A 20909-nucleotide genomic window follows, 5' to 3' on the forward strand; every position below is an offset into this window, starting at 1 on the left:
GTTCACAAGTATTTTAGGTCATTGACAAATGATGTTAAATACACATCCATATCCTTAACTTATCTTTTTTCTAAGATCAATAAAGAAAGAAACAATATGAAATGAAGTCAGTACCATGGGCATAATATGTGCGTTTTGATGGATTCCTTACATAAGTTGGATTCATGACATGTCGGATTGATGTTGCCTTCTATGTCAAAGCAAAAGGCTTGGGGTTGTTGCATTTTTGTTTTAGATTAAGAGCCAATTAGGCATGTTTATTTATTATTAAATTTTGAGTGGAGGATTGGATGTTTGTCTTCCACCTTGATAGAGATAAACCTAAAGGTGACGAAGAAGGGATTTAGAAATATTGGTGTGTGTGAGGGGGAAGATAGCGAGAGTTCACAAGGAGTGTTGGTGTGAAGAAATGCCGACATACCCTTTCACGTTGTCAACAAAGTGGGTAGTGAAGCTAATGTGCTAGTTGAGTTGGTTAATTTAGTTAACAACCTTAGCCTTGGAAAAACCAAGGTTGTTAGTTGAATACATTACTCCATCTTGTTGCAATTGTATGTTCACTTTGCTATAAAGCAATATTTATTGCTTTCATTGTTTGGTATTGCTCGCTTAGAGTAAGAGATTGCACCTCCTGTGTATCATTCTACATGGTATCACTCTCTATAGTAATCACGCATAGACACTTCGCTATAATACAATATTTGTTGTTTCCATATGTTTTGGTTTTGTTGAGTGTGTTTGTGTAGGCCCTACCTCGCACAATACTTATTATGCCCTACTAGAGTAGCCTAGAATGATATCATGACATAGAGAGAGAGAGAGAGAGAGAGAGAGAGAGAGAGATTTATTTATTGGAGAATAAGAAAGATTGACGGGATGTAGCCAAGCACACAATGGTGCAGATCCAACTTCAATTTTATTGTGGTCAGTGGGTAACTTATTTATCATCAGTGTCAAAACAAAGATTCTTTGTCATAATCTCCTCCAATGAGAAATGTGGACATAGCTTGTGCTTCCACTTGTCCATTTTAAGTCACAACACCGCATACGTGGATGAAATATAAAGTTTGATCGGTCAGAGAAGTTGAGGACGCAGATGATAAATAACACTCAAAGATAAGACTAACACAATAAAAGAGAATGCAACAAGACGTTTTTCCTTGTTTTTGAAAGTTTTGATTTACACAATCGAGTCTTATAGACCACCCTCTAATGCCAACAAATAGACACATTCGAATGTGTCGAGCAGCTTACAAGGAGGAGACCATAGCATCTTATGTTTCAAAGGCATATGCTTCGGTGTAGCAAATATCTAAAGCAATGAACTACATAAGAGTATTCCGAAATACCACGTGTCAAAGCGAGACGAACCCAAACCGAGGCATGCTATGAATGTAGATAGAATAAAGCAAGGAAAAAATGTGTTCCTTTTCTCTCTTTTTGTTTTGAGTAGTTACAACTTACAAGATGTAGCCAAAGATTAGCTAGCTATGATGAGGCAAGAATTTTGAGTACATTGATACATCTATTGGGCTTCTTCTGGACCGGGGGCCACCGGCTCCTCAACTGTCGTGGGTGAGACAATGCCCTCATTTGTGGGCGCCAATGTTGAAGAATCTTGGGTGACTGGCTCGCTAACCACGGTATCGATGGCTACAACACCTGGTGTTTGTTGGTCCTCGGTACCCTTGAACTTTTGTATGTAGTAGCTCAACGTGGGGCCATCGACTGCATTGCTAGTTTCGGTACCTCCTCCTCCACCACTTCCGAATTGTGCCACCACTCCCAATGCCAAGATCATGCTCAGAACTACCGCGATCGCCACCATTATTGTCTGTTCGGAGCCGCTCGTCGAATCGCCCGCCGTGTTTGAGCTTATCGCATTCTCCGACACATACACCGTAGGCTGCCATGAAGAAGAACAACAACAAAAAACAGCACCGTGTATATCAATATCGTGTGTGTGTGTGCGCGCATTCGACATATGCCGATTTTGTGAGTGATTCCTTTGCAGATTTGTGTAGTTAATGTGTAAGGTGTGTGATTATCGCGTTGGGAGATGAGATGCACGGAAAATGTGCCGAATGTATGTGCAAACCAAGTGTTTTTTAAATGTGGTTCGAGTGTGCTAAAGGCATGATCGATGTGTAAACTGCGCATTTTAAATCTGTAGCCAATGGTGTGATGTGATTAGTGAGGTGGGATCAAATGTGGAACTTGATGAGTGTTGTGATTAAGAAGGTGCTTTTAATTACTTACTTCGACCGCATAGATGTTGGTTTGGCCGGCCGTGTCTTTCTCCACGAACCCCGTCCATTTCGGGGTTGGCCTACTGACAGGAGGGAATGTCCCCAACACTTTGGTATTCTCCTCTGCTTTCCACTCCATGCTCAGCTTCCCAACCTGCATGAATCCATTTCATCAATGATTTATTGGAAGCATCAGGATATAATCATATCATATATGTATGCTGCCATGGCGAAGCCCATGAATTTTACTAATATCGATCTAGCATTCTTATCATGACCCATTAACAGGGTAATATATATATATATAAGGGCCATCCCCCCAATCTCGTATAAGTGGTTTTGATTGATGTGCAAATCTTAATGAACAAAGCACAAGGCCGATGGATGAATGGCCCATGAGCATGCTTCTTTAATGGCACAGAATAATAACGACAGAATTAACATAAGCAAGCATCCCACTGTAAATAGTGGCATTGATTAAGATATGCCCATTGATTCATACATTTTCCTTTTCCTTTCTGGTAGCTCAAAGAAAGAGGGGATGGATCTAAACAAACTAACCTCTTTCTCAGGAGCGCATTGCTCCTCGTTGCATTCGTCGGTGCTAGCGGATCGTGCAACATGGAGAAATCGAGGAGGGTTGTGGTGATGATGGTCCCAGCATGGCCGTCCAAGATAGCGAGTTCCCACAAATTTACTCTGCAGAAAGGGGGAGGAGGAACTAGAAGAAGAAGGAGAAGAAGAAGGGAGGAGGTGTAATGAAGAGGAGATTACTCTGATCATGATGATGGAACAGGATAGTGGCAATGAAATGGTTTGTGAGGAATGCAGAACAGAGCTTAGTCTCTTCTGTGTGTGTCTTTGATTAACGTATGTGTGTGTGTGTGTGTTTTGTTTTAGATCACAAAAATGATGAAGAAATTTTTCCTTATCCTCCTTGGTACTTTTGTTTGTGGACTACCTTTTCTCTCTATGGCTAGCCTCTTTGGGTCCTTCCCTTTCTCATGTTTTTAAGTGCTCAAAAATATCAATCTCTCATACATACATATGTAGTATGTCCTTACCCCCGACGAGATGATAGTACGTTGTACACCACCTGTATTAGCTCTCCAGCTAGTACAAGTTGTAAGAGCAACGCATGTTTGCAAACACTCCTTGCTACTACTTACTACGTACCCCCTAAAGAACACTCTCAAGCACGTCCATGTTGTTGCCCAAGAAACCATCGACGTGAAGTATTTCGTTGTCCACGTTGAAACCGAATAATCACCACATACGAGTGTGACTAAAAGCGACGAGGAAAGCATCGAGGTCCATGGAAATGATCGTGGAAGCATCCCACTAACGGTGTGTGGAGTAATCCACGACGTCAACCAAAAAGATATAAGATCTTTTTGTTTATTTCTTGTTACACATAAACAACCATAAGTCATTTTGACAACCTTTTTTTTTCCAAAAAAAACTCCTTCCATTAGTTATAAAATTTTACAAATGAGACGATTATGTACAAATCCCTGAAGGGACACAATAGTTCCATCTTATGTGGATGCCCACTGACTAAAGAAAGGGAGAGGACGACCATTGTTGGATGAAGGCTATTTGTTGTCTTTTCAACTCCCTCGGAGCCGCCCTTAAGGCCATCATATTGGCTCTTAAGAGTGGCTACAATTTCACTCCATATCTCTTGCAGTAACCTTGTTGGATGTGCGGTTTGGTTGGAGAAGACTCGCCTACATCGTTGTTTCCATAGAATCCAAAGAGTTATTGGATTGACCAATTCCAACGCCTCTTGAGATTTGTCATTAAGAGGAGTGGAGTGGACATTGCCGTTGGAGGAGAAAAAGACCTCTTGTGCTTTTATCACCAAAGTCATCCCCTCCTCCTGATGCTCGTATCTGCCAATTGCGGCCTGCCATGATAGCCAACATATATTTCCCCACTTGATTGAGCCTTGCAACTAGCATAATTGCAACAAGCGGCCAACCCCTCGCCATATTCGATGGGACGTTGGGCAACCCCACAGAGCGTGTCGTATTGATTCTACTGCATGTGGGCACTCTACACAATTAGAAGAGCTAAGGTTCCCACATTGCCATGCTCCCACCGGTAGGGACTTATGTATTAATAGCCATTGGAACGTCACGGTAATTCGCCTCGCATGTTGTTGTTCCCACATCGACCAAATCAGTTCAAGCTGGCTAAGTCGGATAAGCCGTTTAGGAACTTGAGAGAGTGGGAGGGAGACAACAGACAAGGGGGGGGGGGGGGAGAGGGAGAGGTTTGGAAACCGGTTTCCAAGCCGTTTACCAAAACGGTTCACAAACCGGTTTAGGTTTGAGATCCCCAAAATGGGATCATGATGCCAAACCAGTTAAGCCTAAACTGAACCGTTGTCGATCCCTACTTGAGCCCTCGACAAATGTCACACCATGCCTTCCACATGGATGCACTGAATCTATCCTCCAATTGGCGGGAGAAACTAGGTTTGAGATCCATGTTTAGAATCCATTCCGTTTGGGGGGCCCAATCAACCCCTTTTCGTGGCCTAAAGTAAGCGAAACGTAACCTCGATAGTCATTTCTTGGTTGGAGTCCTCGCACCACAAATTTGGCAACATTTCGACAACCTTGAGATATATTGCAAATTACATGCGTAAATACCTTGAGCATAAGTATTTGAAACAAGCTAATGAAAGAGATGTACAACTATCCACGCCCCTGGAGATATACGGTTCATATCGACGTAACTCCATGTCAACTTGTCTTTTTGCTTTAGACGAATATCAATGCTTCTAAATTTTTCTGTTGTCCGTTGTTGTTTCTTCTTGTGATTTACATTAGAGAATTTTCCTGTTTTGAAGCTACTCACATGACTTTTCGGTGATTAGTTTTGTTGTTCTCTTTTCAATCTCTTCACTAGGGTTAGAATAAGTTGCTAGGTGAGATGGCCGAGGTCATGGCGTTTCCTCCTTAGCCTAGCCTCTTCACTTATGTTTTCAGATATGACGTTGTTTCTATTTTCTTTTACATTGTAATTTGTAATATTGCCTATATAGTTTGTTTGTGTCCGTCTAGATTTTGGGCCCCAATTTGTGTCATAATGTCCACGCACACTCCTACTCACTCCTACTTCAGAGGGTAAGGCAAGTAGCAAGTTTACATTTATCTTCTTTTTCTTTGTTGGCCATTCTAGCACAATGTGCCCTTTGAGATAGCAGCCACAAGTAGTTTCCCTAGAAAACCAACACCAACACTATCTTGCATTAGTGTGTACTAGTGAGGTTATAAGTCTTTTAAGAAAAATAAATGTATGATTGAGAAGAAATTATTCTTAACCTAAGTGCAATGTGTCCCCACCAATGGTACCAATGTTGAGGGGTTCATGGAATAGCTAATGGTATCCTTATTGTTAGATTGTTTTAGGACTGAGCAACCATACACTATATTGTTGGCCAGCTAGACAATGGTGGGTGTCCATAATTTATGAGAGTTTCTACGTTACCACTCTTTCTCTATCTAAGGAACTCTTTCTCAATTTCACAAAACACATACTTTGAAACTTAACAATGCACTTAATTGATGAAATGGACTTTTTTTTTTTCTTCAAAGATTTTCTTCAATAGTATTAAGAAAAAACATCGGAAGGGTATACAACTTGAGCTTGTCTGCCCATAAGCTTACAACTTTTTAGTACAATGATGTATTGTAATCCTAAGACCAAAGATAGGACTTTGTAGAAGTTGTTGGAATTTGCCGATGCACACCACCATGATTTACTGATATTCAGAAAGGGTCCATGGAAGTCGATAATGCCATTGAGGCCCTTGAGTTGACTCTGTAAACAGGGGCAACTTTTTCCATAAGTGAAGAAGCTTCTTCCTTCTTTTGTTCACAATCTTTGGGGAACCATGCATATTGTCATATTGGCCACGAACTATTGCCAGCAAGTTCTCCCATTTCTCCCATATCTCAAGCAAGACATCTGAGAGGCATTGATCTGTTGCATCATAAAGTCGGTTACATCGACATTTCCATAATGCCCATAACGTTACCGTAGTCACTGTTTTCCAAACTTGGACAAAGTGCACCTACTTTCGAGGTTGTTGAAAGGGGCTAACTAATATCAATCTTCTATTATATACCATCATTGCCTCCTGAACATCGCTTGTCTCATACAACATGGAATGTAACACTCCCCACATCGTTGAACTCCATGAAAATAGGCAACCAAAATTGATTGTTAAGAATAACGAAAGGACTTTATTCCATACTTGTTGAACCAAGGGACAAGAACAGAGGACACACTTGATCTCACAAACACGTATTTCAAAACATAACAAGGCACTTAATTGAAAGGAAAGGGCAAGAAAGGAAATTGCACTGAAAATGACAAATATAGAGGGTTAACAATGAATCACCGCTCTATTCCTTGATCACAACGCTTAAAAATTACCTAGGTTTTCTCTCGCTAACTGACTCTTTGTTGATCTCACAAACACATATTTCATAATGTAACAAGACACTTAATTGAAAGGAAAAGGCAAGAAAGGAAAATGCAATGAAAATGACAAATATAGAGGGTTAACAATGAATCACCACTCTATTCCTTGATCACAACAATTACAAAATTGGCAAAGTCAATTGGCTTAGGGATACTGAGAGTGATCAAGGAAAGGAGAGGAGTGCTCGGGTTAATAGTGAAGAGAACAATGAAATAGAACCAAAAAGCTTAGAGCTTCACTTCTTACACTTGATTTAGTAACAAAAGATTTTATAATTTACAATTATCCCCACCCCCCATTTTTTTAGACATGCCTTTCTCCTAAAGCTTTCTAAGGCTTTTCTTCATCTCCTTTTGTGCCTTGCCCAAGTGTGTAGCTTCGAGGCCGGACGGGTGGCCGGCCCATCCGTCGGCCCATCCTTAACGATGTCCACCGGTTCGACAGGCGTAGAAACATCGGCATTAACCGAGGTGGGTGACCCTATCACTTTTTCTGTGGTCTCTGCCGACGTTGGAGAGTCTTGGCTAGGTTCGCTAACTAGGGAGTCAATGACTACACTTGGTGTTTGCTTGTCCTCGGTACCCTCGCCCTTTTGTACATAGTTGTCAAGGGTACCCTCGTCCTTTTGTACATAGTTGCTTGCCAGGGGACTGACGATTGGATCGGTATTCTTAATACCTCCTATAACTCCATTTTGTGTTGCCACTCCCAATGCTACGATAACGCTCACACCAATTGCTATCGCCACAATTGCCGTCTTTTCAGAACCACTCACTGAATCAGCTGCGGTTTCCGAGCTTATCACAGTCTCCTCCGAAACATACACCACTGCAGGCTGCTGAGGCCACAAAGATGTGACACATGTATATGTTAATATAGTGTGTAAAAGAATGCCCAATTAGGTTGCAAAGTGTGTAATGGGCAAAGCTTTACGAATAAAGCAAAAGGCTAACGGCCCATGAGCATGGTTTATTACTGCTTCTTCATCAATGGCACAGATTAACTACAGAATAAAATTCCACTATAAACTGGACATTGATTAGATAAGCCCATTGAATTGTTTCATACAATTTTTTTGTAGCTTAAAAAGAGTGAGACATCTAAACAAACTCACTTCTGTCTCGGGGGCACGCGGTTCCTCGTTGTATTCATCTGTGTTTGCAGATCGCAGAATATGGAGGAATCGGGACATGCGATGATCATCATCGGATCGGCGTCCTAGTAAATACCGAGTTGCAATGCATTTACTCTGCAGAGATGGGTGGGAAGTAGAGGGAGGAGGAGGGAGGAGCATGTGTAATGAAGAAGAGATTACTCTGATCATCATGATGGTGAAGGTAATGGTGTGAAAAGTGCAGACCAGAGCTTTAGTCTGAGTGTCTCATAACATGTCTCCTTGGGGTGGGTATTTCTGTGTGTGGGATACCCCTTTGTGTTTGTTTGGATATATAGAGCGTTCCTTTTCAAATGAAGTGTTCAAACAATTAATTCATATCAATCATATTAACATGTATGTACATATGTATGCCCTTGCACTCTCTGAGCAATAGTACAAGTATTTGCTTGTTGGGCATAAATGTGAGTATAGTACAATTGTACAAGTACATAATACAATGATATCATTTGCAAACACTCCTTGGTATATGTATATGTATGTACCTTGCCTATTACAAACATTGTGAGGATCCACGATGGCCGAGCCGGCCGTGAAGTCTCATGCAAGCACCCCGCCTTTGTTATCCTCACTAGCTTTTAGGCTCGCTTTTCATCTTGAGAGTTTTAACGATCAACCTATTGAATCACACACATTTGTATGCCCCTTGCTCTTATGGATAGTACAAGCAATTGTACAAGTTTTTGCAAGTTTGCCCAATTTGTGAGGATAGTACAAGTAACATTGTAGTGCCATTTGTAAAAGCTCCTTGCTAAGTACTTGTAAGTAACATTATAAAGAACCATATGAACTGAGAAACAATAGAGGTGAGGTATTTTGCCACTCAAAGTCATCGACAAAGAAATCAGAAAAATTACGATAATGACCTGAAGCAATAAGGAGAGCAAGTATCGTGTAGGCATCCTATTGAGTAATCCACATATCTCAAATGTAAGATGTGAGCAACTATAAGTTACGTAGACAACCTCGAAATATCATCCACGAACACATAAAATATAAGTGTTTGAAACAAAATAATGAAATAGATATACAAAAATCCACACGATGTATCACTGGGCAATAATATGCAAAGGTTTCCCTATTTTTATTCATAATCTGTGGCGGTGGTCTCACCAAGCACTCAAGTTGGGTATTGTTATAGGAGATCCCATAATTCTCTTTATTTGTAGCATTGATATTTCAAGAATTTTTAAGGTCAAATTTCTTCAAACATTGCCTGTAATTGGATCAACTTGCTTCATATGATTTGAAGACTAACACCTAATTTCGAGGATAGTACAAGAACACAGTAATGACATTTAGGATAGTGCTAACTTCATTGTTGGATATTGTGGATTTTGAGTTATTGCAATATGCACACTACTCTCAGATGTTATGTCCGTTTCTCCAACTTATGTACTTGTTCCTTGTGATCTCATAATACCAAGGTGAATCTTTCATGGAAAAAAGAGAGAGTAATGACATTTAGGTATGTGTAGAAACATCATGAGGAACCAACCATGCAACATCACCATGTAACAAAATTGGAAGAAAAGACAATAGTTGAACCCAATGGGTGAGGAAGGGTATAGATGTTTTTAGATTGCAATAACATAGGGTTTTGTGCTTTGCTTCATGGAAGCTATACTACTAGGCATGCTATGCGTTCAAAATACCCAAGAGTAAGCACTCACCAAGGTAGGTGATTGCTGTTATAATAAGGACGCGGAATAGGATACATCATGGGATAGATATTTTGAATGGACGAGTGGAAAGGCTTTCAATTGAAATTGATCATATTGTATGTATTAACGTGGTTGTAGTTAGCAATAGTAATGTTTCAATACAAACATCCTCTTTTATTTGATTTTATTTACCCAAAAAAACACTACTTCGCATTAGTTAGCAAAAAATATCCTCTTTTATTTGTTTTAGGCTCTTTAACTTTTTTAAGGGAGGAGAAATACCTTCTCTCTCCATTTATCATGACTTTGTTTAAAATATTATTCAAATAAATAAAATCAAAGCTATGAATCAACATGAATAAAAGGAAATATGGAAGAAACACCATACAATATCTACATATATAAACATGTAATGACTTCCTTATTTGAGATTCAATCACTTTCATGATTCCTTATTGTCACGGGAATGTGTAATGGCGCTCAATGTTCATTCATAAATATATTATAATCATACATGTAGAGAGGCTGACAAACTTGTAGGTTTCTTGGGTTTAGAACTACATGCACATATGTTCGTCGCACATACAATGGTGTTGGGTCACCCACCACAAAGATTTAGAGGTTTTGGGGAATAAGAGCTAAATATTCACATGATCAAGATTCATGGGTCTTAAAGGGAGAGAGTTAGAGGTTTATAGTTTCAAGGATTTGAGACAATGTACTCATTTGTTTGCAGGTTGTTTGATAGGTGTGCTATCTACACATTATATAGGTTTGATGGTGTCAAGGAGTTGAAACGATGTATTCATCATCTATTCATGAAGTATATGTTTGTTGTGTGTGGATCATACATGACAAGTTTGTAGATTCCAAAAAGAAAAAGGTGATAAGTAAAGGTGTCACATTCAAGGACTTTTCAAAGTATGTATACATACTTGTGTTCATGGGCCATATGATATGTGAATCATACATGATGGACGGAACCTATATAAGGATGTTTAAAACAAATTGCAATCAAATTAAAAAAATTGGTACTAAGAGGAAATTTCATTGCTCCTTTTTTAAATCTATTTTTGTAGAAGGGTGTCAAAAATAGTAGAAGCATAGGCATAATTGTTTTTTTAAAATAAGTGCCTAGAGGGATATCCATGTGTAATGTCGGGGATGGACGAAATGTAGCATACTACCACTTGTGATTGGAGGAGTGTGTCTAGTGGGTTTTTAATGTTTTTTTTTTTTTCTTTCTATTTTTTAGGCTTATTTAACTCATAATAAATAGTTAATCCAAAAGTATGGTATTTATCATTCTTTGAGGGTATTTATGAATGCGAATGCACGTATGGTACGTATGGTTCATTCATACTATGATGGAAACCATAGTATGTAATATACTCGAATGCATTGGCAAAACATTCTTTTTATACGAATTCAAACGAATACGTATGTTATCAAAACATTCTTATGTTTTTTTATACCTTTTACCTTAACTTTCTTACCTTAAAAAAATTTTACCTTAGAATACATAAATAATGAATACAAAAGTATGGTATTTACCATACTTCGCGGGTGTTTTCCATACTCGAATGATTGACCAAACGATGTGTATGACTGGATTTAATGTTACCAATCACCCTCAGTTCACAGAAGATCCGCTCTGATTTATATTAATAATAATTATGATGATGGTGTGGAGAAGAGGAGAGCGAATGAATGAATATATGTATATGCACATGTTACATGTATCGATCGTCTCTGTTTCCAATACTTTTTCGAAAAGAAGCCGTTGCTGCTGCTTTTAGCCCCGTTTCTTCAAAACCACACACAGGTAGCAGCAGTAGGCCCATCATTCCCAAAACCTCATCATTTCAATTCCAACTTCGGTCCATATGGGTGGATCCAAGCAAAGCAAGAGACTCCTACAAGCAGCCCAGAAGGTGAAAACCAAACGAATTTCTTGCATTCATATGCCTAATGCTGTGTTTGTTTTTCTGTATCCTTTCGGTCCCCTGTTTCAAAAGCTTCGGCTGAATCTGTACGCAGATCTCTGAGAGGGAGGAAATAATAGAGAAGAAGATTAAAGCCATTGAGGTTCACCTCTTGGGCTACGGAGATCAGATCAGGAAATCCCCTAGTGATGCTTTGAAAGCTCATGCCCTCCTCCTCCTCAAGCAGAAAAGAAGGTATTATATGCATACATATGATCGCACGTACATATAAAATGTATTTACCTGTAGATGTAGATGCACATGTATGTATTCATGACTGTATGTATAACTCCATATGCGTTGGAATCTATGTATTTGTAGATTTAAAGGCCTCTGTGTGTTTATCTATGTATGTATACCTGTACGTATGTGTTTGTATATACGTCTCTATGTGTGTTTATATGTATGGATGTTCATTTATGTACTCTATGTGTGTTTGCATCTCTCTCTCTCTCTCAGTCTATGTATATCTCTTATGAATGCGTGTTTGTATATTTGTATGTATGCATAGCACATATTTGTAGGCCAGGAAACAAGGTAATAGATGTTTGTGTTAGGTACGAGGTTCAGAAGAGCTTGCTATGCAAACAGAGATCAAAGATCGAGCACATTGTGGCTGCATCAGAGAGATTGAAGAAAGAGCAGAAATCTGTAAGGATGAGAAGACATATCTCTTGAAAGTTTTGTTTAGCAAATAATGGATCACATGTTGATTTTGTAAGCCCTTTGGTTTTCTTTCTTTTCCCAGATATTTGAAAGAATCGGGTGCTTGATGCCATGGAACATGTGTAGGAGTACTAGTACTGATGCTACGTAAGCAACGTGGGCACTTACAGGGTTTTATAAAAATTTACAAATGATGAAATGATAGCTACGAAAATTCAAGCCACATTCGTTCCTGATTGATGTTCAACAGCACTTGAGAATAATCTAGAAGAATAATGTCTTTGATTCGGCTCCAACCCTGAAAGATGAGCTTTCAAAATTTTGACCTGCATTCAATGAGCAATTCCTCCAAAGAATGTCAAACAAAACGTTGAGCGAACTTTGGTTGTTGCTTTGGCATAACTTATTGTGCGCTACTACTAATAATAGTAAAACTTTAGAAGCCCCTAGCATTACTCTTGCGTTTGCACCACCAACTGTATAACCTACTAACATCACACTACAGTTAACATTTTGCCCCTCTTTTGTAAGTACTGTAAATATGAGTATTTTATCTCCATGTCCACTTGCGCTCACACATAGAATATTTTTTTAAGCAAATGGTTGCAAGGAACACGACATCACATGGGAGGCCACTAGAGGTATGCTGGCAGCTATGAGGATCTCATAACAAACAATGCTAAAATATTGGGCAGATGACAGCCTATGCCAAAAATGAGGCTTGTTGAGAGATGTATAGTATGATAGTTCATTCTCAATTCAGAGGCATGCAGCCAATTGCCTATAAATCAATGGAGACTCCAGAAATACCTTTGAAGTGGCAATCTGCAGGTGTCTTCTATATACAATGCTTTCATTGTAGGTGAGCCTACATATCAATGTAAATTTAAGTACATGCATCCGTGCATATACACATTTTGTTCACAATTTCTCTTGAAACATGGCTTGCTATTATAATTGCACTCAAATAGAATATACTACATTCCAACACCACCTCTACTATTTTATTACATTAATTTCCATTTATGTGGATTTGATAAAGTTCAAAAAACTAATAACTTGATAATGTAGAGACATAGCTTGATCCATACTCCAATAGAGAGTTCCAGAGTGTTGTCCAATTAGTAGGTATTGTCATGAGTCATATAATGTCTTTTTGACAAAGTTGTACTTGACAAAGTAAACAGGCTCACAACCTCACATATCACACACTCTGAAATGGACACATTCCTTTCATGGAAAATGAACACGTTTATGGGCATAGTGCTTTGAAGGTTGATGGTATAATGTGCAAGGATTCCCTTAGGGTACTGGTAAGAATATGCTACTGATCTGTTTTCTTTGATGATGTTGACTACATACATAGGGGTTTTTTCACGATGTTGTCATTAGGAGCATTAGTTAGTGTTATTCTGGAGATTACAAAACTTGAGCTATCTGGAGAAGTTTTATTGTTCTTAAATGAGAGGCTGGACCATAATTCAATAGCTCTTGTGCATTCGGATATCTGCTACAAATATACTCAACCCCATTGACATATAATAAAAACACATGAAATGGCATGGGTTATATAACAAAAAATCTGTAAGAGCAACACAAGAAATAGTTAGTGCAGGCTAGGAAATTCCCAACTATGAATATGAAGAATCATGATAACTTTATATGGAGAATGTCTGAACTTACCCATCAACAATAATTATATTGTCTTGCCTAGATCCATGCATACAATTGAGGTGTGATTAACGCCTTTTTGTCTTGGTAGTTCACCTTATATTTGTCAATCTTAATGATAAGGCACCATTATGGTGATGAGTTTTTCCTTTTGATTTGCTCAAAGAGTCATGGCCCATAAATACTTTCCAAAAACGGAGAGTCTCATCTGCAGCAGCTGATACAACCATAGTGCCTTCTGGACTCTGGAGGAAACAACAGCAATGAATCTTGTTCATATGACTCCAAAATATTTACATATGAAATACAATACTCATGAGTCATGACTGAATCAGCAGCATCTCTAAAGTTGTGTAAGAGAAGAACAAAACATTGGTAAGACTTTTCCAAGAAAGAGAGGAACAGATATTTGGTATCACACTTGAGCTTGTCAACCAAAAAGAAAAGGAATAAAAACAATAAACTTTTTACACCAGAAAGAGAAGGAAAGCCATTCAGAGTGGGAAGGAAGAAACTGAGGTTGCAGAGAAATAAATAATTCACTTTTCAAAGCATATAAGTCATCCAGAACAGATAGTTAAATTGTATAACAAAAGATCCAGGGAATATTATATTATAAAAATTCCATCAAGATAGAAATCATTACAGAAAATGCTACTGTCTATCAAGGAAATTATTATAATAATAAGGAAACTAGAAATTGCTATTTTTCACTAAAACAATAACCTGGGCTAAATGTAGGACTCTTGCAGTGTGACCTGTGAGCTCTGCAATTTTGAGCATAGAAGGATATCTCCAGAGGGAGAGCTGGTTTTTGCTATAGCCATGGCTGCTAAGGATCTCCATATCATGCTGGTTCCACAATAGTGCACAAACCTACAATAAATAACACATGAATGCTCAATAGCAATTTCTACGTAAATCATAAATCATAAAGCACAGAATTTGAAAGTAAAAATTGCGTTACATATAACCAATTGTGATGTAAACAAGTTGTTGTTCCTGTGTATCAGGCTTATATGTAAACAAGTTTTGTCCGTAGCTGTGATAGTGTATGAAAGCTATCCAAACAAGGTCTATGTAAAAGAAGTTGTTAGCAATGATTATATATAAAGGCGTACATCTGAGCCTATGTGAACATGTTGCTACCTGTGATTGAGTATCAAGGCTATGTAAGCATGTGCCTTTCTGTGTATTCCATAGCTTAATGCATCGATCTGCACTCCCACCTCCAGAGGCTAGTACATTAGCTTGAAATGGGCACCATGCCAGAGCTTTCACTGCTGCTTGGTGATCACGTAGCCTGTAAAGATGCTCTGATGTCGATGCCACGTCCCAAACATGAAGAAGATTATCATTTCCTCCACTTGCTAATTGCTGGCCTGATACAGACCATTTCAATCCACAAACTTCTTGGCTGTGACCCCTCATAATGAACATGATATGGTCCCGAGCACGCACTAAAACAACAGATGAGACAATCCGACATCTCTCTCTCTCTCTCTCTCTCTCTCTCTCTCTCTCTCTCTCTCTCTCTCTCTCTCTTATTTTTTTGTGAAAACATACAATTATGTTAATTGTAACCACTTCATTGATACCTCTCCCACTTACTACTATTTTCTATTATTTGCTTCAGCCCTTTATGCACTTCATCTCCCTCTACCTTCTTATTCAAATTTACTGTAACATGTATCATCCTAAGGTTACCATTTCCGTGTTTTTAATATCACAACACATTTCCATTTATTTATTTATCTCCACCACATACACTGGAGCATGCAAGATATATACATTTTAATGTCCATCCTATCAGCTTCTGTGAAAAATACAATTTCACTGCCAATATGGTGGTTGCAAACAATATAGGTACGCACCATCATGATTGATAATCTTGCTGTCCCGACCTCCTGATGACAAGGTCGGTCCATTCCATGCAAGGCTTCCAACTCTGAGAGAGTGCCCTCCCATCGATCGAATCTGGACATCATTCAGAGCATAAATAATTGACCAAGCCGAAGACGTCAAAGCCATATGTGATCCATGACACATTAAAGGCCGAATTACATTTGATCCATGAAATATCAAAGATTCAATTATATGAAGCATAATTAAATATGTATATTTACACGTTCCAGCTTTTCTTAAACCTAATCACATGTAATCCATGACACTAATGCCCTGAAACTAATCAAATGCAATCAATGAAACATCATCATCAAAAGGAAATACCTTGTGTCCTTTACCAGTATCCCATATCTGTACATCAGCTGAGTTTATTCCTATGGCGATGTGCTTTCCATCTGCAGCCCAAGCAATACTTGTGACGCAGTCACCATGCTCCTCTGTCTGCATTAGCTCACTGATAGCACCTGATTCTGCATCCCATAGATACACAGATGCCCCTAACGCCACTGCTAGAACATTCCTAGAACTCCAATCCAGTAAATTTAAGTAATAATCATCCACCAGTTCAGGCGCATCAAGGATCCTTTCTGGTGACTGCATTTGTTTATAGAATTATTCGAAGCAGTTAGGAACACTAATTTAATAAGAAATAGTATTAACACCTAAATGGCTAATTAGTTCGTGCAGTCATACAACTTAATATGAAACAACTGCAGTAAAGACCTGAGGAATTTTTCTATATATCTTCCGTCCAGGATAGTTTCTGGAGGTAGATTGCAATAAAAATTCTCTGAGATTTTTGCTGGCATTAGAAACTGAGATTTTCTTTCTCTTAAAAGCGAGAATCTTCTTCTGATCTCCGGACACATTTCCATCATGAAGAAGACTTGCTGCAAGTTTATTCCTGTACTCCTCCTTCAACACATCCAATTTCAGGGAATACTTGTTTAGAGAAATTCGTTTTCAGATGAGCGTAAATAAAACGCTAAAAAGGCTTTAAACATGAGCATTTCTGACCTTGGCAACGGAAGTAAGATTTACAGATGACGGAGGATTTTCATCATGAGTTTCACGGAAGAGATTGAAATGAGCAATGTCCAAATCCATTGCCCCACGACTTGGAATAAATCTATCACCCTGAGATGGAACAGAGATTGGATTCTGTGTTCGAATATCCATATACTTTACGGCTATAATAGCACAGACAGGAAAACTTACGTCGTATGATCCATGATTGAATTCGTTCTTATGGAATGAAGCAAATATATCAGATGAAAGGACAGGCAATATCGGCTTTCTGCTCGGTCTAAACCCATGCTTCCTGTGTTGTGGTGGTAGTGTGGCTAACATATGTCCTGTAAGGAATTAACTAGCAGCGTTTGGAGAGAAAAATGATGAAAATGGAATTCTATACGAGGAGAGCTCAAAGGAATCAAGAAGGATAGGAGGAAAAAGTAGTTCAAACAAATACTGCGATGCAAGAGAAACAGGAAATAAACACACGATGAGAATATAAAACGTCTTTGGAAAATATTACCTGCGCAAAGATAGATCGGGTAATCGTAGAAAATCAAGAAAGGTTTAAGGTACTGAAGAAGAGGTCAAGAAGGGACTGAAATAATCAAAATCACTCAGATTCTTGCAGGAAAATTCTACAATAAAGAAATTTCAAGTAGAATTTGCTTCACTTACTTATTCTTGGATTTGCAGAAGAACGTAACCTTGTAGATTTATCTCCGTGTGTATTCACAGAAATGTTGTCACTGAATGTACGTTTAATTGAAAATACATATAGTTGATTGTCATTCTGTAAATTTGAGGCGACAGTTTCTTCTTCGAACCTGCAAAAGAGAGCTGAGGCCGATGTGGTCACAGAATCTCGAAGGTTATAAGCACAAATTAGATCGTAATTAGGCCGAGTTCGTGACAACAATCCTCTCTGTAAAGGTGAGACTGCAAAGGATTGCTGCTGGTTGGCGATGTGATCCGTCAGAGACAGACAGACAGACAGATGCTTAGCAATGCACAGAAACGTACGTCAGAATTGGCGATGGCGATGGCGATGGCGATGGCGAGAAAGAAAGTAATAATATAAACGGCAATTTGAAAGGAATAAAAAAAGCTGGATGATGAATATGATTTTCATACGAGTAAAATACGTAGGGGTAGTTTGGTAAATCAGAAAACTTCGTAGGGGTATTGTGGGAAATCAGCAAAATCCGTAGGGGTATTTGGGAAATCAGTAAAATCGGTAGGGGCATTTCAAGGATTTTCCATGTCTCCCTCTCACTTAGTGGAGTGAGGGGGGCTATCTCTATCTAAGGCCTCCGAACTCAAAGCTCCGCAGTTCCTAATATTTGGTCTCCTTCTTCCCACATACATCTATGAGAAGCTTCTCAATGCTCTCCTTCCGTCATTTCAGTCGGAACACTATTTTTTTCCCGTGATGAATATCTCAACTTTTAGACTTGCATTTTTGGTTTGTAGAATCTCTAGCGAATGAATATGTAAAACCTTGGCTGCATTTATTTAAACATCGATTCAATCTCGTAACTCCGATTTTGTTATTCAAGTGCCACGTTGCATATGGTATCGTAAAACAATGTTAAACATGTATGTACACGTTCATGTATGAAAACAATCTTCACACGAGCGTTTGAAGTTTTAGCAAAAAACTTAAAGACTTATAGATTCACCATACCTAATTTATAATTTATATTTTCATTCTTCTCTTCTTTTGCAAGTAGTAAGCATAACACCAAGGATGGTCCTGTGCAATCACTCATATCGTGATGGAGTAAACTCGCTTTGTGTGTTTGCATTTGTCTTGTTTTCTTGCATGCATCCCGACCTCTTGTTTCTCTCTAGCTAGTTCTCACGTTTCATCCAAAAACCTACAAGAGAAATGTGAGAGCTAAGCAAAGTGCAATGTAAGGCTAGGACACTTGCAATAAACAAAGGAAAGCAAACACTTCCATGGGATTGGAGCCATCACTACATGAGAGATTGCACGTGCATGTTCTATGATAGGTCTTGCATTTGTTGAAGGGTCAATTTTCATTGGGGTTTGGAAGAAACACTTTTGCCTTTGCTGTTGTCGATCGTCGAGATCCCAATATAAATCAATCTTCCATGATCAAGGTCCTTGCAAAACAAAGCACATGTTTGTTTCGTTGTTGAGTGCGTGTTTGAGGACCTAAATTTAAAGTGGCAATAAAATAAGGATCTCATCGACATATGTACATGCAGCCAAGAACAATAATCATAATGCAAAAATTGAGGATAATGGTTGGATTAATAAAACATAATTAATGCACATTCATTATGCATATCTAATATCAAATATGTTGCCATCCAATTCGATCCTCCTATGGCTAGGAAAAATGGATAAATTTATAATCCTAGAACAATTATTGTCAATGTTCTATTATGCATTTGTCATTTCATAAAATGTCAATTGTAATTTACACGTGATTCTTAATGTTGTCAATAGTGCCAAAATCAACCACATCAATATAAAGGACCTTTTAAGCAAAGGAAGTAGCATTATATTATGCATGTGATGGCATGTGATCAAATCTCTTTCCATTTCAAAACTCAATCAATTCTCAAACATACATTTCAAATCAAGTTTTATATGAGAAGTGTCTTTGCATGTTGCAAGTTGGCATACTAGTTTGTTTTGGATCATAACTAGCAACACGTTTCAAGTTCATATTGATCAAGACACGGCTCAAGGTCAATAAGACAATCGGGAAGTGAGAAAGATGGATTGGCTACAGGTGTAATCCCTAAGTAAATTGCATTGAGGTAATGATTGGAAGATTAACTATTGTATGTAGATGGACGTTGTTCAATTTTTGTAGCTAATAAGGATCCAAAACTGATTAAGAGGGAAAATTTTTGAGCAAAGGGCATGTAACTGTATTTTTATAAAACATTCTGGGGTACTTTTGATTATGTTCCAACTTAAACCAAATGTTTTCTCAATGTTACAAGTACTTCTTGTGCATGGTTGTATGTAACAATCGGCAATGGTTCGGTTTGAACCGAACCGAACCGCAAAACCGTGGTTTAACGGTTCGGTTCGGTTTCAACAATCAAAAACCGTGGTTTAACGGTTTTTAATTTTTAATTTTTTTAATTTTTAAAAAAAATATAAAAATTAAAAATTGTTTTTAAACAATCTTTTCATTTTTACACCTTATTCTCACATTTTAGGAACATCTTAAAAAAATTAAAAATTCTAAATAATGAAATATTATAAATTTAAAAAAATTAAAAATTAAAAATTACATTTTTGACCTATTTAACGGTTTGAAAAATGTTTAACGGTTCGGTTCGGTTCGGTTTGGACCCTTCCGAACCAAACCATTGCCGATTGTTAGTTGCATGGGATGTCAAGGGGGAAAATACGTTAATGAATGTTATAACATTATGTGAAATCTTGGATTGATCATACCTACTTGACCTAGAATCAAACATTGGAATGATTTATATGAGTGTTTCGATAAACATGTTTCTAATGTCTCGGTTGTGAAGATGGCTACCAAATTCAAGCAATGACAAGTGAATTATACATTGTTATGTGCTTAGACTATGTTGTTCTTGACCAATCAAGAACTCATTGATATCCAATATTGTTTGTTAAGTGAGACACATGAATATCATTACATGGAAAATGTTTATATTTGTAAGAAGTTCAAGTAAAGATGCACATTCATGTGGCATAAAACATAACTTGGTTGGAACTTGAACAAGAAAAGAGGTGCAATTTCAACTTGTGGCATTTTATCCCCTTGATTCTCACATGACGATGTCTTCCTAGAGTGGGTTAGAAAGGGCCTTCGTAAAGAAAGAGGAATTGCTTCTTGAATAATGTATGCAGAAGTTTATGTTGAAGCAATTATCATTTTCTAGTCTCAAACAGCATTAGCAAAAGTTGAAAGTCGCTAGAAAATATTATATGTTTGGAAGGGTGTTCTGCCAGAGGTTCTTCACGTTCATATTTTAAACTTCTACCACTATGAATGACCAAGTAGTGTTAATGAGTTAAGCATGCACAAGTATGAATAAATGAAGGTTTTGGAGCAT

At 38.1% G+C, this 20909-nt stretch overlaps 4 protein-coding genes across 5 annotated transcripts; 1 reads left to right on the forward strand and 3 right to left on the reverse strand.

Annotated features, from left to right (window-relative positions):
* Positions 1-1404: 1404 nt before the first annotated feature.
* Positions 1405-3061, reverse strand: LOC147864614 (proline-rich family protein). The gene is made up of 3 exons (XM_087318845.1): positions 2811-3061; positions 2260-2403; positions 1405-1906 (listed from the first exon to the last, which is right to left on the reverse strand). Exons 1-3 carry the CDS (start codon positions 3030-3032, stop codon positions 1526-1528), a joined length of 747 nt encoding a protein of 248 aa, XP_087174971.1. The 5' UTR covers positions 3033-3061; the 3' UTR covers positions 1405-1525.
* Positions 3062-7087: 4026 nt separating this feature from the next.
* On the reverse strand, positions 7088-8221 carry LOC147864615 (uncharacterized). Of its 2 annotated transcripts, none has more exons than XM_087317844.1 (2): positions 7865-8221; positions 7088-7585 (listed from the first exon to the last, which is right to left on the reverse strand). In XM_087317844.1, exons 1-2 carry the CDS (start codon positions 8075-8077, stop codon positions 7094-7096), a joined length of 705 nt encoding a protein of 234 aa, XP_087173970.1. In that variant the 5' UTR covers positions 8078-8221; the 3' UTR covers positions 7088-7093. The 2 variants fall into 2 exon arrangements, with proteins under 2 accessions (XP_087173970.1, XP_087173969.1); XM_087317843.1 differs by having other exon boundaries at positions 7088-7588.
* Positions 8222-11397: 3176 nt separating this feature from the next.
* Positions 11398-13166, forward strand: LOC147864616 (vacuolar protein sorting-associated protein 60.1-like). Its single transcript, XM_087318610.1, has 4 exons — positions 11398-11522; positions 11629-11768; positions 12131-12224; positions 12322-13166. Exons 1-4 carry the CDS (start codon positions 11475-11477, stop codon positions 12388-12390), a joined length of 351 nt encoding a protein of 116 aa, XP_087174736.1. The 5' UTR covers positions 11398-11474; the 3' UTR covers positions 12391-13166.
* A 470-nt stretch (positions 13167-13636) lies between these two features.
* Positions 13637-17549, reverse strand: LOC147864617 (cell division cycle 20.2, cofactor of APC complex-like). Its single transcript, XM_087319068.1, has 9 exons — positions 17508-17549; positions 17034-17170; positions 16833-16952; positions 16539-16730; positions 16140-16409; positions 15785-15887; positions 15060-15370; positions 14637-14786; positions 13637-14155 (listed from the first exon to the last, which is right to left on the reverse strand). Exons 2-9 carry the CDS (start codon positions 17163-17165, stop codon positions 14003-14005), a joined length of 1431 nt encoding a protein of 476 aa, XP_087175194.1. The 5' UTR covers positions 17166-17170; positions 17508-17549; the 3' UTR covers positions 13637-14002.
* Positions 17550-20909: the final 3360 nt, after the last annotated feature.

Source organism: Azolla caroliniana, unplaced genomic scaffold (assembly GCF_043228905.1).
Source record: "Azolla caroliniana isolate FFs.n. ecotype wild unplaced genomic scaffold, voAzoCaro1.0.p SCAF_4, whole genome shotgun sequence".
In the NCBI taxonomy this organism is placed as follows: Eukaryota; Viridiplantae; Streptophyta; class Polypodiopsida; order Salviniales; family Salviniaceae; genus Azolla; species Azolla caroliniana.